This window comes from Hemitrygon akajei, chromosome 4, assembly GCF_048418815.1.
Source record: "Hemitrygon akajei chromosome 4, sHemAka1.3, whole genome shotgun sequence".
Classification (NCBI taxonomy): domain Eukaryota; kingdom Metazoa; phylum Chordata; class Chondrichthyes; order Myliobatiformes; family Dasyatidae; genus Hemitrygon; species Hemitrygon akajei.
In genome coordinates, this window is record NC_133127.1 from 143,396,710 (window position 1) to 143,412,773 (window position 16,064).

Consider the following 16,064-nt stretch of genomic DNA (forward strand, 5'->3'; position numbering starts at 1 on the left):
GGAACAACCCCTTTAGACGCACCAGGAGAAACGCTGGAAAGCCAGTGACAGCATTTTATAGCGAATGCCGGTGAGGGCCGGTGTGCGTCCTCCCTTGCCAGGGTAGCAGGCTCATCACGGACGAACGGCTTAGCTAAAGGAGAGGCCACAAGTGAACGGCCACACCAACAAGACTCCGACGGATCAAAATCATAAAAGGAATTGGCAAGTTTCTAAAAATCTCTCTCTCGACTCCAACAAAAGGCTGCAGCCTGCATGAACTGAGTGACTTTTATATTTCCATCCGACAATACATTTATCCCCTAGACAACGATAGAGCTATTTCTTATTGATTATTATTATACCCGCACTTTTAGATTTAGTATTGGCGACGTATATTATCTGTATGTTTGCATTGATATTATTTTTGTGTATTTTTACTAATAAATACTGTTAAAAATAGTACCATCAGACTTCAACGGACCTCTCTATCTTTGCTGATAAGTGACCCAGTTACGGGGTTCGTAACACTGTAATAATGAGTTTTTTGTCTCTCCCGTTATCATCATCTGATATGCTTGGCACAGAAAAAGCTACAAAAAGTAATGGATACAGAGCAGTCCAACATAGAGTCATACAGCACAGACTAGATGGGATGGCCCTTCTTCCCATCTAGTCTGTGCCAAACCATTAATCTGCATAATCCCATTGATTTGTACCCAGATCATAGGCCTCCATACCCTTCCCATCCATGTACCTATCTAAATTTCTCTTAAATGATGAAATCGACTCTGCATCCCCCACTTGCGCCAACAGCTTGTTCCACACTGAATGAAGAAGCTCCCCCTCATATTCCCCTTAAACATTTCACCTTTCACCCTTAACCCATGACCTCTAGTTGTAGTCTCAACTGCTTGCATTTACCCTATCTATACTCCTCATATTTTTGTATGGCTCTATCAAATCGCCCCTCAACCTTTTATGTTCTAGGGAATAAGGGCCTAACCTATTCAATCTTTTGTTATAACTCAGGTCCTCAAATCCTGGCAACATACTTAAAAGTTTTCTCTGCACTCTTTTAAGCTAATTTATTTCTTTCCTGCAGGTAGATGACCAAAACTGCACACAATACTCCAAATTAGGCCTCACCAATGTCTTACACAACTTCAACATAACATCCCAACATCTGTGCTCAACACATTGATTTATGAAGGTCAATGTGACAGAAGCTTCCCACGTGACCCTATCTACCTGAGATGCCACTTCCAAGGAATTATGGATCTGCTTTCCCAGATCCCTCTGTTCTACCGCACTCCTCAGCACCCTACTATTCACTGTGCAAGACCTACTCTGGTTGGCCCTACCAAATTGCAACACCTCACACTTGTCTGCAATAAATTTCCATCTACCATTTTTAAGACCATTTTTCCAGCTGGTCCAGATCCCACTGCAAGCTTCAATAGTCTTCTTTGCTGTCCAATACACCCCCAGTTTTGGTGTCATCTGCAAATTTGCTGATCCAGTTTACCACATCCTCATCCAGATCATTGATATAGATGGCAAACAACAACAGACCCAACACCGATCCCTGTGGCACGCCACTAGTCACAGACCTCCAGTCAAAGAGGCAACCATCTACTACCTCTCTCTGGCTTCTTCTGTGAGGCAAATGTCAAATCTAATTTAATCCCTCATCTTGAATGCCAAGCAGCTGAACCTTCTGACCAACATCTCATAGCAAAGGCCTTGCTAAAATCCATGTAGACAACATCCACTGTCTTGCCTTTATCAACTTTCTTGGTAAATTCTGTGAAAAATCTGTAAGATTGGTTAGCCACAACCTACTGTACCATGCATGAAGCCATGTTTACTGTCCCTAATTAGCCCCTGTCTGTCTAAATACTTATATATCTGGTCCACTTAGAACACTTTCCAATACTGATATCAGGCTCACTGGCCTATAATTTCCTGGCTTATTCTTAGAGCTTTTTCTTAAACAATGGAACATTTTTCTCTTATATTCCCTCTGGGTAGCCTCCAACCTGATGACATGAACATCAATTTCTTGAATCTTCCGTAATACCCCCCCTTCACCATTCCGCATCCCCCTTTCCCTCTTTTACCTTATCTCCTTGCCTGCCCATTGCCCCTCTCTGTTACTCCTCCCCCTTTTCTTTCTTCCTTGGCCTTTTGTCCTCTCCTATTAGATTCACCCTTTTCTAGCTCTGTATCTGTTTCACCAATCAAATTCCCAACTCTTTACCACCCCTAACCACCCTCCCCCAGTTTCACCTATCACTTTGTGTTTCTCCCTCCCCTCCCTCCACCTTCTGACTCTGACTCCTCATTTTTTTTCTCTAGTCCTGCTGAGGGGTTTTGGCCCAAGACATTGACTGTACTCTTTTCCACAGATGCTGCCTGGCCTGCTGAGTTCCTCCTGCATTCTGTGTGTGTTTCTTGGATTTCCAGTATCTGCAGATTTTCTCTTGTTTGGAACAACATTAGCTATCATCCAATCCTCCAGCGCCTCATCTGTAGCTAAATATGGTTTAAATATCTCTGCTAGGGCCACTGCAATTTCTGCACTAACCTCCCACAGGGTCCAAGGGATCACACTGTCAGGCCCTGGGAATTTATCCACCGTAATATGCCACAAAAGAGCAAACAATTCCTTCTTTGTAATCTGTGTAGCGTCCATGGCCTTTCTGCTGCTTTAACTCACATCTATAGGCTCTGTGTCCATCTCCTGATTATATACATATGTTGAAAATCCATTTAAGATCTCCCACATCTCTTTCGGCTCCATGCGTAGGTTACCACTTTGATCTTTCAGAGGACCAAACTTGTCCCTTGCAATCCTTTTGCTCTTAATATATTTGTAGAAGTCCTCTGGATTCTTTTTCACCTTGTCTACTAGAACAACCTCCAGTCTTTTTTTAGCCCTTCTGATTCCCTTCTTAAGTGTTCTCTTGCATTTTTATGCACCTCAAGTACCTCATTTGTTCCTGCCTGCCTATGTCTGCTATGCATCTTCTTTTTTTTCTTAACCAGGGGTTCAATATCTCTCAAAAGCCAAGGTTCCTTAAACCTGTTATCCTTGCTTTTTATTGTGTAATCTCAAAAAATTCACTCTGAAGGCCTCCCACTTACTAAGTACATCTTTGTCAGAAAACAACTTGTCCCAATCCAAGCAACACACACAAAATGCTGGAGGAACTCAGCAGGCCCGGCAGCATCTATGGAAAAGAGTAAACAGTTGGCATTTCACGGTGGGACCCCTTCAACTGTCCTGATGAAGAGCCTCACCCTGAAAAGCCGACAGTTTCTCCTACCCACGTCACTGGTACCAACGTGGACCATGGCCACTGGCTGCTGACCATCCCCCTTAAGAATGCTGTGCACTCAATCCGAGATGTCCCTCATTCTAACAGTTGGGAGGCAAAAAACTATCCGGGAATCTTGTTCTTGTTCACAGAACCTCCTTTCTGTTCCCCTAACCAACAAATCCTCGATCACTACCTCTCCCCCGTTCTCTTCTGAGCCAGGGAGCCAGACTCAGAAGGGAAGGATTGTAAATGAACAAATACCAGAACTTAACTGCTGTGGTTTTCCTCTGCTAGGGCAATCTCCTACCCCCCCCCCCCCCACCCCACCAACAGTATCCAAAGAGATACACCTGTTGTTGAGGGGAACAGCCACAGAAGCTACCTACACCCTTTCCCCCTCCCAGTTATCTGTGTCCTGCACCTTGGGCATAACTACATCCCTGTATGTCCTGTCTATCAACCCATCGGCCTCCCAAATGATCCGGAGTTCATCCAGTTCCAGCTCCAACTCCTTGACATGGTCTGTCAGAAGCTGCAGCTGGATGCACTTCTTGCAGGTGTAGTCATCAGAGACACTGGAGGTGTCCCTGTCTTCCCACATCTCACAAGAGGAGCATTCCAGCATCCTGTCTGGGAACCCCACAGCTCTGAATGTTCAATAAAAAGGAAATTAAAAAATCTCCACATGGTCCACACCTCTCCTAACCTTCGATGAGCCAAAGCCTCAACTCCCCACTCTAACACTGGTGCCCACACAGTGGACGTTCTGCTAAAACTTCTTTTTATCGGTCCTTCTCAAGTGTCTAACTTTGTGCAATTCAGTGTCTCCTCGGGAACTGTGGGAAATGTGCACACTGCCCCTGCTTGCTTCTTTTAAACTCTCTTATATACAATCCAGCTTCTCCTCGGAACTTCTGCACACAAAATATATGAGACAAAGCCCTCCCCACCAATGAGTAAATTTACATGGTGTGTTGCCCCAAGATAGGAACAGAATGGAGGGTTATGGGCTGAGTGCGGGCCAGTGGGACTAGGTGAGTGTAAGCGTCGGCACGGACTAGAAGGGCCGAGATGGCCTGTTTCCGTGCTGTAATTGTTATATGGTTAAAGCAGAATCCATTATCAAAGACCCCTACAATCTAGGCATTGCCTTCTTCTCATTACTACTATTGGGCAGCAGGTACAGAACCCTTAGGTCCCACACCACCTTGGTATTACCCTAACAACCATCAGGCTCCTGAACCAACATGGATAACTTCATTCTCCACTATGTTGAACTGATTCTATGACTTTCAAGTGCTTTAAAACTCATGTTTTCAATATTTTCTTTATTTGAACAACTGGTTGTTTGTCAGTCCTTGTTTATGTATAGATTTATGTAACATTCTATTATATTTCTTTTTCTGTAAATGCCTGCAAAAAGTTCAAAGTTCACAGTAAATTTAATATCAAAATGCATATATGTCATCATATACAACCCTGAGATTAATTTTATTATGAGCATACTCAATAAATCCATAAAATAATAACCATAAGAGAAGATATCCCCTTTAGTTCAAGGGCCTGAAGGCTGAGGGGTAATAACTCTTCCTGAACCTGGTGGTGTGAGTCCTGAGGTTCCTGCGCTTTCTTCCTGATGACAGCAGTGAGAAGAGAGCATGTCCTGGGTGGTGGGGGTCCCAGATGATGCATGTTGCTCTCCTATAACAGTGTTTCACGTAGATGTGCTCAATAGTGGAGAGGTCTAGCCATGGAGTGGTTCATATCCACCAGGTTTTCGTAGGATTTTTCATTCAAGGGCATTAGTGTTTCTATATTAGTCTGTGATACAGTCAGTCAATATACTCTTCACCACATGTCCACAGAAGTTGTCAAAGTTTTAGGTGTCATGCCGAATCTATGTAAACTCCTAAGGAAGTGGAGGCGCTGGTGTGCTTTCTTCGTAATTGCACTTACGTGCTTGGTCCTCCGAAAAAATAACAATGAGGAATTTCAAGTTGCTGATCCTCTCTACCTCCGATCCTCTATGAGGACTGGCACACGGAACTCTGGTTTCCTTCTTTTGAAATCAATAAGCAGCTCCTTGGTCTTGTTGACTGTGAGTAAGAGGTTGTTGTTATGGCACCACTCAGCCAGATTTTCAATCTCCCTCCTGTATGTTGTTTTATCACCACCTTCGATTTTGCCTGTGACAGTGGTATCATCAGCAAATTTGAATATGGAATTGGAGCAGTGCTTAGCCACACAGTCATTAGTGTAAAATGAGTAGAACAGGGGGCAAAGCACCCAGCCTTGTGGTGCACCTGAGTTGGTGGAGATTGGGGAAATGTTGTTACCAATCTGAACTGACTAGGGGCTACAAGTGAGGAATTCCAGAATCCAATTGCAAAAGGAGGTATTTAGGCCAAGGTCTTGGAGCTTATTGATTAGTTTTGAGGGGATGATGGTATTGAATGCTGAGCTGTAGTTGATAAAGGACATCCTGATGTATGCACCTTTGCTGTTTCAGGATTGAGAAAAGAGCCAATGAGATGGCATTTGCTGTGGATGTGTTGCTCCAGCAGACAAATTGGAGCATATCCAAGTTGCTTCTTAGGCAGGAGTTGATATGTTTCATCACCAACCTTTCAAAACACTTCATCACTGTGGATGCAAGTGCTACTGGATGATAGTCGCTGGGGCAGGTCGCCATCTTCTTCTTAATTGAAGTATAATTGAAGCCTGCTTGAAGCAGGGAGGTAAAGACTGCCAAAGTGAGAGGCAAAAGATCTCGGTGAACACCCCAGCACAGGTCTTTAGTATTTGGCCAGGTACCCCTTCTGGGCCAGATGCTTTTTGTGGCTTCACACTCCTGAGGCTGCTCACAAGTTTGCCTCAGATACTGAAATCACAGGATCATCAGGGGCTGTTGGAGTTCATGAAGGTTCCTCTTTCCTTTGACAGTCAACGTGAGCATAGGAGGCATTGAGTCCTTCTGGAAGCAAAGCCCTGCTGTCGCCTATGTTGAATGATTTAAATTAATGAGGTATTAGTATTCAAGCCCTGCCACACCTCAAGGTGAAATGAATCTCAAGGTATCATGTGGATACTTTGATAGTAAATTTACTTTGAACTTTGAACCCTAAGCATTTGTTTCACTCAACACCAGCCATCAAATGCACTACAGTGACTAAACAAAGTCTTCTTCAACAGTCCATTCCAAACCTATAATCTTCATGGCCTGGAACCCAAGGACACCAACAGCATCAAAATACCAATGGGCTAGAAGTTTCATTCCATGTCATAAATCTTCCAAAGATATAACTGCGTACTTCTGCATTTGCCACTTGTCTACACAACTGACAATCCATATTTTCCTTCAGTCTTAAAGTTTCCTCATAGTTATCTCGAATTCTCATTCACGTCTCCATTGAGCTCCATGTAACTCAACTTGTAACTTAACTACCGGTTACAAAAAACATGTTAACCATTTCCTTTTCTTCCTAACACTGAGCTAATGTTGTATCCAGTTTCTCATAGGTCATTGGATCCCTTGGCTTTCAAATAACTAGCAATTCCAATTTCATGTCCAACTCTTAAACACTGTAATGGATTTAAATATTAAACATAAATTATCATGATTTCATTTTGATCAATTTTGATGAAAGAATAATATAGTTCAGAATTATTTCATTGATCTGAAATATTGACTCAGCTTTTCTCTTTTAATACTGCTGCTGAATATTCTAACATTTTAGAATGTTCAGCAGAGCTTTTAGACATTTTGTTTGGGGGGGGTGACTTAAGTATTGCTTATGAATCCAGCAAAACAAGCCTGTTGAGTTTCATGAGCCCAGCATAGAAAACGAAAGAACTGCATTAGGTTCAATGCTGATTACAGCCATCCACATGGTAATGCGCATGTGTGCTGCTTTGCAATCTGGGAGTTGTGGTTCATTATTGGATCAGGCTTAGGGAAAGTCACGTAAAAACACTGACATAAAACTACAAAGTCCGGACGTCGATGCGCTACCAGCTTCCACCACGGACTCGTCACGAAGTTGGGTTGAAGCAAGGTGAGTGCCGTGCACTGTGCGGAATGCAGGATTGTGTGGCTCGCAGGTGCGCTCGTCTTCGCAGTGTTTGGCGATGTTGTGCTCGCGGGAGCGCTGATTCAGGACGAGGTTGCAGTAAAAAGTGCATTTTCGAATAGTGTCGTAATCTTCTGCATTAAGTGCGTTTCAATCGGAAAGGTTTTTTTTACATAACATATCCGCTGTCAGCGAAAATTATGCTTTCACGATTAAAGTAGTGGATACGAAAACAGATTCAGAGCGCTCTGGGAGGTCATGACTGTTGATTGTTTAGAAAGTATATGCTGCGTTAAAGTTGAGTTTTGACATGTATTTGTTTACCTAGTTTAATATTTAGCCACTGAAATGCAGAAATGACATTGGCCAGCAGAATAAACTTTGGAAATAAGATCTCTGCTTTGTGTTAACCTGCTACTTTATGGAATGTCTACTCGAAGAATTTGATAGTCGTTTGAAGTTAGAGTACCGCTTATCAATCAAAGCCTCCTTTAAGAAGAACATATATGAATGTACTAAATATATTAACAGTTGTCACAGAAGATGTGTTTTTTTGTTTTAACCTTGTTGCAACAGATGTATAGCCTCGAGGCCACATTTCGACACTATTGAATATTGACAACTTTTTTTTTCTCTTATTAAGATGGTATGGTACCACTTGTAATTTATTGAACATGAGAAATGGTTAATTTTTTTTAAATGAAGAGGACTGTGAGAGAAAGGTTGTATTTCATGAAGTGACTTTAGATACATAGAATTGAACTGTGAAATACAGTTGATTTTAGGTTTATCTTGAACCTTTTTTTGAAGCATGTAGCCTTATTTTTCTTTGCTTGTACTTCCCAGATATAATCCCAGAATAATATAAATAATAAATTATAATCCTTTTGTTGTAAAGAGATGTTGTAAATTTAGTCAAGAAGAGAATTCAGGAAGCATGTGTAAGATTTAGAAAGCTGAAACCAGAGAGGGCCTTGAAGGGACACGAAGGAAAAACAATAGAAATTAAACAGGGAATCGGGAATTCTAAAAGGGACCATGAAATGTATATGGCAAGTTGGATTAAATAGAATCTCAAGCTATTTTATAGATACATTAAAAACAGGAGGGTAACGAGAGAGAGGAAGTGGGCTAGTTACCAAATGAGCACTCTGCGTCAGTATTCCCCAAGAGGAAGGACATGGAGGAGAATGAGATCGGGGAGGGTTATATTGATATTCTAGGGCAGGTTGATATCAAGGAGGAGGAGGAATTATTGGGGGCTCCTGAAGAACATATGTGGCGTGTAAGTCCATGGGGGCTGATGAATCTATCCCAGATTATTGAGGCAATGAGGAGATTGCTGGGCCTTAACAAAGATCTTTGTGACTTTAGTCACAAATGAGGTCTCAATCAACTGGGGAATAGCTAAATCTTCTTCCTCTATTTAAGAGCACTAGAGACAAGCCAGGAAATTTATACTGGAGGGCTTTGCATCAATGGTTGGGGAATTATTGGAGAACATTCTAGGGGACAGAATCTACTCGCAGTTGCAGAAACATAGACTTTTTGGGGATAGTCAACATGGAGACACCATGTCTTACAAACTAGATTGAATTTTTTTGGGGAGGTGACGAAGGTGAATGATGACCCAGGGTGGTGGATATTGTATGCATGGATTCAGTAAAGTTTCCAATGTGGTAAGGTGATCCAGGAAGTTAAGCCATGTGGGATTCATGGAAACTTGATGGATTAGGTTCAATGTTGGCTTCTTCATAGAAGACAAAGTGTCATGGCGGAGAGTACAATTCTGACTGGAGGGCTATGACAGTGAGGAGTGTTTCGACTTTTGATATTTGTGAAGTATGTAAATTATCTGGACAAATATGTAGGTGGTCTGTGTAGTGAGTTTGCAGATGACACAGAAATTGATAGAACTGTGGATAGTGAGGAAGCTTGCCAAATGATTTGGCACCAGTTGGAAATGTTGGCAGGAAAATGGCAGATGGAATTTAACATAGACATGTAAGGTAATGCACTTTGGGAGATCAAATGTAACAGCATTGTAAATGGCAGGACCCCTAGAAGGGATGTTGGGGTGCAGTCCATATAGCTCCCTGAAAGTGGCAACAATAGTACATGGGTGGTATAGAAGGTGTATGGAATACTTGCTTGCACCAGTCAGGATATTGAATATAAAACTTGGTAAGCTGTGTTGCAGTTGAATAACATTTTGAAGCCACAATTAAAAAGTGTGTGGTTGCAACATTATACGAAAGCTGTGTAAACTTTGTGAGTGTGGAGAGGTTTATTGAGATTTTGCTTGTATTAGAGAACATGGCCCTGTGGTCCATGATGTTGTGCCGACTTTTTAACCTACTCCATGATCAATTTAACCTTCCCTCCTACATAGCCCATAATGCTTTTTTTACCTTCCATCCCTATGCCTAAGATTCTCCTAAGTGTCTCTAATGTATCAGCCTCTACTCGCTTCTTCCACGCTGCTAAGAATCCTGTCATTAACTTTGTTATGCCTGTAAGTTCAACCTTCCAAAGTGTATCACCTCTCACTTCTCAGCTCAGCTCTAACATCCCGAGTGTCATTTATAACTCATAAAAACATTCTACACTATCCAAAATAGCACCCACCATTCTGTCATCTGCAAACGTACCGACCCACCCTTCCACTTCCTCAAGCAAGTCATTTATAAAACTCAGAAAGGGGAGGGATTTCAGAACAGATTCCTAAAGAATACCGTTAGTCATGGACCACCGGACAGAACACACTCTATCTACTACTATCCTCTAGCATCTGTGGCCTAGCCAATTCCAAATCCATGCTGCCAACTTTCCAGGGATCCCATGCCTCATAAGCCTTCCATGGGAACCTTATTAAATGCCTTACTAAGATCGATATACACCAAATCCACCACTCTACTTTCATCAGTTTTATTACTTCTTGATGATTTACTGATGAGAATTGTCGGTACTTAGTGACAATTTCTTTTTTCACTATGCCCTAGTTAGTTGCTCACCCATTTTAAAAGTACCGTATTGTGAACTAGTCTGTTTTGACTTTGATCAAGTAGTGACCATGATTTGGAGAATGATTTTCCTTGTTTCATATTCAGCCTCATCTTTTTATTAATTCAAAATGAGATCCAGCTCTGCCACCTTATTGGCTTAAAGTAGGAGCTTTTGCATCTTTTGAAATTCTATTCCTTTTTCTCCTTTTTCTCTATTTAAATTCTGTACCAGTGGTCAAATCAATAATTAAAACTGACTATAATAATTTTGATTAACATCTCAGGTTGAGACGCTCCATGCAACCTTTACTTCGAAGAATGTTGCTCATTCTGCTGAGTTATTGCAGTGGTTATTATTTTGCTCTATTTTCCAGCATCTGCAATCACGTGTCTCTGTAGTAATTCCTCTGTGTGTAATCTAACCACAGAGTTCCTCTCTTATTTCCTTACCACAATCTGATAATATATAAAGATAACTTTAATTCCAACCACATTCAATCTCACCTTTCCTTAGTTATGTCAACCTTTTCGGCAAAATGTATTCCCTCCTTTACCGATATTGAAACTTGCATTCCCTTTTTCCAAATTTCCTCCTTTAGTTAATCATTTCATAATATAAGAATACTCTGCAAAATTAGAAGAAGTGTTCAACATTATCAGCCATGTAAGATGGTATCTGCAACAAAACCGATCTCTTATCCTTCCAGCTATGTTGGGAAAATAAATCATTCTATATGTTGTTGCCAATAAAATAAAGAAACAAAGCATTCACATAAAAGGAAAAAATGTATGGAGGCTAGAAACAGTACTTTATGTGTGGTGCGGAGTGTTTTTGATCTTTGCATTAAGTACTGTTTCATAAAATCTTTTTCTCTTTTTGTCTCCTTCTGTGACACAGATTATAGGAAATTAAGATTACAGTATCAATTCAATATGTCTGAGCCTATAACATTAAATGTAGGAGGAAAATTGTATACCAGTTCTCTGGCAACTTTAACACGATATCCAGACTCGATGCTGGGTGTAATGTTCAGTGGGAAAATGCCCTCAACTAGTGATCAGCACGGTAATTACTTCATTGACAGAGATGGGAAAATATTTCGATATATTCTAAATTTTTTGCGCACATCAAACCTGGACCTCCCAGATGATTTTCAAGAAGTTAGGCTTTTGAAGAGAGAAGCTGACTTTTACCAGATCCAGCCTTTAATCGAGGCTTTACAGGAGAGAGAGTCTGAAATTGCCAAGGCGGAAAGGAATGCAATGCTCAACATTACTCTGGACCAGAGACTGCAGACTGTGTACTTCACTGTTAAACCAGCCCCACAAATGTACAACCTAACCTCGTGTAGTACAGAGGTCTTTGATGCCAACATATTTTGCACATCAGCTGAATTCTTGAAGTATTTGAGCTCCAAGTTTTGTTACTTTGTTAACGGTAAACTTTTACCAATTGGCTATGAGATAAAGGATCCACACCATTTGACATTACAGTGGGTTGGACATGTGGCAGTGCTGCCCGAAGATGAATACACAAAGCAACATTTAAAAAGACTTTGGATTGTGCCTACAAATGAGCAAGTTAATAACTTTCAGTTGTTTGTGGAGGAAGTGCTAAAAACAGCAATGAGTGATGGATTCCATGTAGATTCACTGCAGCCAGATTCCTCTGATTTCATGAATTACAAGGTACTTCGTCTAGTCCGATATAAATAGAAAACTTCTCCTAAAGTATTGATAATTGTACTTGTATTACTGTGTAACAGTAAAAGCCTTAAATTATTTTTGTCCTAAACTATACGGCACTTTAAGTTAAATTGCTGCATTTACTAAACCTGAGTAATAAGAGCTCACCAATGTAATCTATGTGATAGTTTATTTTGTGATGATATTGGCAAATTCCAACAATTTATTTTTACCCCAGCTTTTACAATTACTGAGGTATTGTATAAATAATTTTGAAATGAAATGTATAGCTTTGAAAAAATACTTCTAATAACACTGCAATTGTTTAACTTATAAAAGAAATATCACCCATCATTTTGGCCTATGTATTATGCTTTAGCTGAAGGGTTGCAAAAAAAAAAAATCACAAGATTTTTTATAAAGTAGTTTTCACAATTTGTGATGAATAAATGAATATATTTCTTAACATCCATGATTCAGATATTGTATAGATATCAAAGAAAATAGAAACAGGATAACTTACCAGATATTTACTGATTGAACACTTGATTCTAGTGTCATGATATATTTTATAAAATAATTTTATAACTACAAAATATTATGTGATTAGACATTCCTGATAAGTTGTAGTAACTGCTACAAGAAATATGGTCTATGCAGATTTAGATGGATACTGGACTTGTAATAAGAACATAGAAGTAGCAGTTGAGATTTCCTGAAAATAAGGGATGAGATCCTGCTTGAGAAAATGCAATGAAACAAGTTATTATTTCTGATCATAAGTTGCAATAACTTCCATTAATAATGGCAACAAACATTAGTACTGGCTTATGAAAAGGCAAAATACAATTTTCCTGGAAAAGTAAGTAGAGACTGTTAAGTTTTTTTAAGCTAGAGGTTGAAAATAGCAGTTTTGAAAGTAATAGGCATGGTGCTTCAGCAAAGAAGATCATGAAGAATGTTGGTGAGGTGGCCTGAAAAATTGTAAATTAACTTGAGGAGTCGCAAAAGTATTCAAAGTTGCCTTTGAATGAGTGGAGTTAAATATGCGGGAGTGGTACTGCAGAGTAAGTGTGGAGCTAATTGGGATAAATGATGGCAAAAGCAGCTGTGCATTATTGAAGTTGTCATCCATTTGTTCTTTGAGATGGAAAGGTTTGTTGTAGAACGCAATTCTGAAATACTGGGAGGATTTGACTGTGGAAAGAAATTAATGTGATCGAGCCAGATTTAATGAAGGCTAAACTATATTGCAAAGCTAACGAGTTACAGAAGTAATATCTGAAACTACAAAGAGAACAGTTGAAAGAGTGTTTTTTTCCAGGAGGTGAACAAGTCATCAAGCAACAGGGAAGAGATCATAAGCAGGCAAGGATGACAGAGATGTACAATGGGAACTGAAAGGACAGCAGTCAGACAAGAATGGGCGAAGAGAGACTGTCAGTTAATCTAATAAATCCAGATAAAATTAGATTATTGTGTGAACTTTTGCATGAAGTGTGTGTATTTGTATACTTGAAACTAAACCCATAAAGAACAGGTGTGTGTGTGTGTATAAATGTTGCTCGTGGGAATTCTTTCAGCAAACTGAAAAAAATTAGGGCAATATAACAGATATAACTTTTAATGAGGACATCACTGTGGTGTCGATGGTAGAGCTACTGCCTCCTAGTTCCAGTGACGTCTGGTGCTCTCTGTGTGAAGTTTGCACATTCCCCCTGTGATGGGGTGGGCTTCCCCAGGCTGCCCCTTGTGTATAGGTGAGCAGTAGAACTCTAGGGAAATTGATGAGAAGGAAAAAGGAACAATCTAGCATTAGTGATCCAAGGGAGTTTGCAGTCAGCGTGCACTCAGTGAATTGAAAGAATTGTTTCCAAGCTCTATGTATATATGATCCTAATATTTGGAAAAGATCAGATATTTTGTTCAATTATTATGAAAATGAAGTAGAAATTGGAATTAATGCTGTAATAAGTATAACATAAGTATATTATTTCATATTTAAGTGTTCCAAAAAAGTAAGATTATCAATTAAGAAATATTAAACAGTCTTAAGGTTGAAAACCAGTTCAACAAATCATGACATTTTTACATGTTATAATTGCTCAATTAAAAAGTACGTTTGTGAAAGAAATGGGCAAATGTTCCTTATGATGAAGTTCTTGTGGCAAACTAAAGTAGTAAAATAATACATCAGATGTAATTTACTTGAAGCATTCAGTGGTAGTCCAACTCATTTAATGGGCCTCATTAAAATTGAAGATACAGTTGATAGTGTTTAAAATGTTACGTTATTGTTATGAATTGCTCTATATAGATGGGCTGATCTTCATTGTTGTGCTTTGGAGTGGGCCTACCACTGGGCTGTCTGTTTTTTCTCCATTTGTGGAAGTGGCTAAGAGGTTTTCCTGCATGGAGAATTTGTTTCTTGTTTGGTGACAAATGCCTTTGCATATTCTGTCCAATATGTACTGTATATCAAGCTCCAATAATATGGTTAAGGGACTTCTTGTTATGGGAATGCTGCTGAGAATTTGAAGTTCTGGTGAACTGCTCCTAACTGTTGCAGTACTTTTTGCTTCAAGTAGAATAACTTAAACATTGCTAAAGCATTGCCATTTTTGAATCAAATTTAACCAGTGCCTGAACGATTGCGTGGCATTCTAGCATTTTACTATTTAAAAAAACAATTCTTTAAAAATTTTCAACAGTTGTTGAAACTATTCTGTAGAGCCGGGGTGGTGAACCTTTTCGAGATCATGTGCTCAAATTGAGTCCTGTTGTTTATTAATGTGTATTCATGAGTCCTGTTGTTTATTTATGTGTATTCAGTGTTTTACTATTAATAAAAGTATAACAGAGATAGATTGAAATAAATGAACCATTTTAGAAAACATGTTAAAAAATTATTAATCTTTTAAAAAGACAATTGTGAAGTAACATTTCTAAGTACTGTAGTATTGTTACTGTAACTGTTTACTATCCAAGCACAAATGTCTACACCAGGTCTGTGAGAATTTCAAAACGTATCATCCAATATCACATGTTCTCACAACTGCTTAGCTGGTGCCAAGCTGGTGAGATGTTTCCTGTGAAAATGTCGCGCTACACTGGGGTTGTTTAAAAAAAAGAGCATTCACTGCCTCATTTGGAAGTAAAGAAAAATTGTACGTATTTTTTATTTTTGTGGGCGGGGTTTAAAGAATCGAGAAGTGGCACTGTTTATTGCGTTTCAACAAAATTTTTGCACGTGCCCCCATGGGCATGAGTGCCATAGGTTCACCACCCCTGCTGGATCAATGCTTGTGTACATACAAGCTGTAAATTAATGGCCACTTGGAAAATCATGAACATTTATTTTCTCAGTGTATTTTAAATGTTTTACCTTCATATTTGCGCATCTACATTGAGGTATGAACCAATCCTCTGTGGTTAAAGATGTTTTTAATAGCTAACGGTAATGACTCAAGTATCAAATTGACTCTTGAAAGTCAAAAGAATCCACAGTAAAATTATTTTCTTTCATGCTCTTCTTCCTCAATGAAAATTTTAAAATAAGTATAATGGTGTTTACTTGTTACTATTACTAATGGAGACTTGAAAAATTAAACTATCTAAACAAAGTCTTAGTTGAACAAGGAAAATACAGGCCAATTGAGAGTCTTCTGAAGACCTGCCATTTTTCTTTAACTATGATTTGTGGTCATTATTACCACTTTTGTTAAATTACTGCATGTATGCAGATTAAATATGAATATGCATTTAATATTTTTGTATTGTACAAGCTGTGTAAAGCTGACCTGAGAATGTATATCAAATGAAAGTAATGCTTTTGGAACAGCATGTGATCAATTTCCAGCATTGTTGTAATCAACCTTATTAAAATTGCTCATTCTTTACCTTACTGCTTGTGCACGAAGTATGTGTGTATAGTAGCCAAACATTAACATGGAGCTGTAAGACAAAACTGTTATCACATGTAAACTAAACAATTAAAT

At 39.4% G+C, this 16,064-nt stretch overlaps 1 protein-coding gene across 1 annotated transcript; it reads left to right on the forward strand.

The window, feature by feature from the left end:
* Positions 1 to 7,325: 7,325 nt before the first annotated feature.
* On the forward strand, positions 7,326 to 15,970 carry LOC140726713 (BTB/POZ domain-containing protein KCTD21-like). The gene is made up of 2 exons (XM_073043470.1): positions 7,326 to 7,360; positions 11,279 to 15,970. Exon 2 carries the CDS (start codon positions 11,314 to 11,316, stop codon positions 12,094 to 12,096), a length of 783 nt encoding a protein of 260 aa, XP_072899571.1. The 5' UTR covers positions 7,326 to 7,360; positions 11,279 to 11,313; the 3' UTR covers positions 12,097 to 15,970.
* Positions 15,971 to 16,064: the final 94 nt, after the last annotated feature.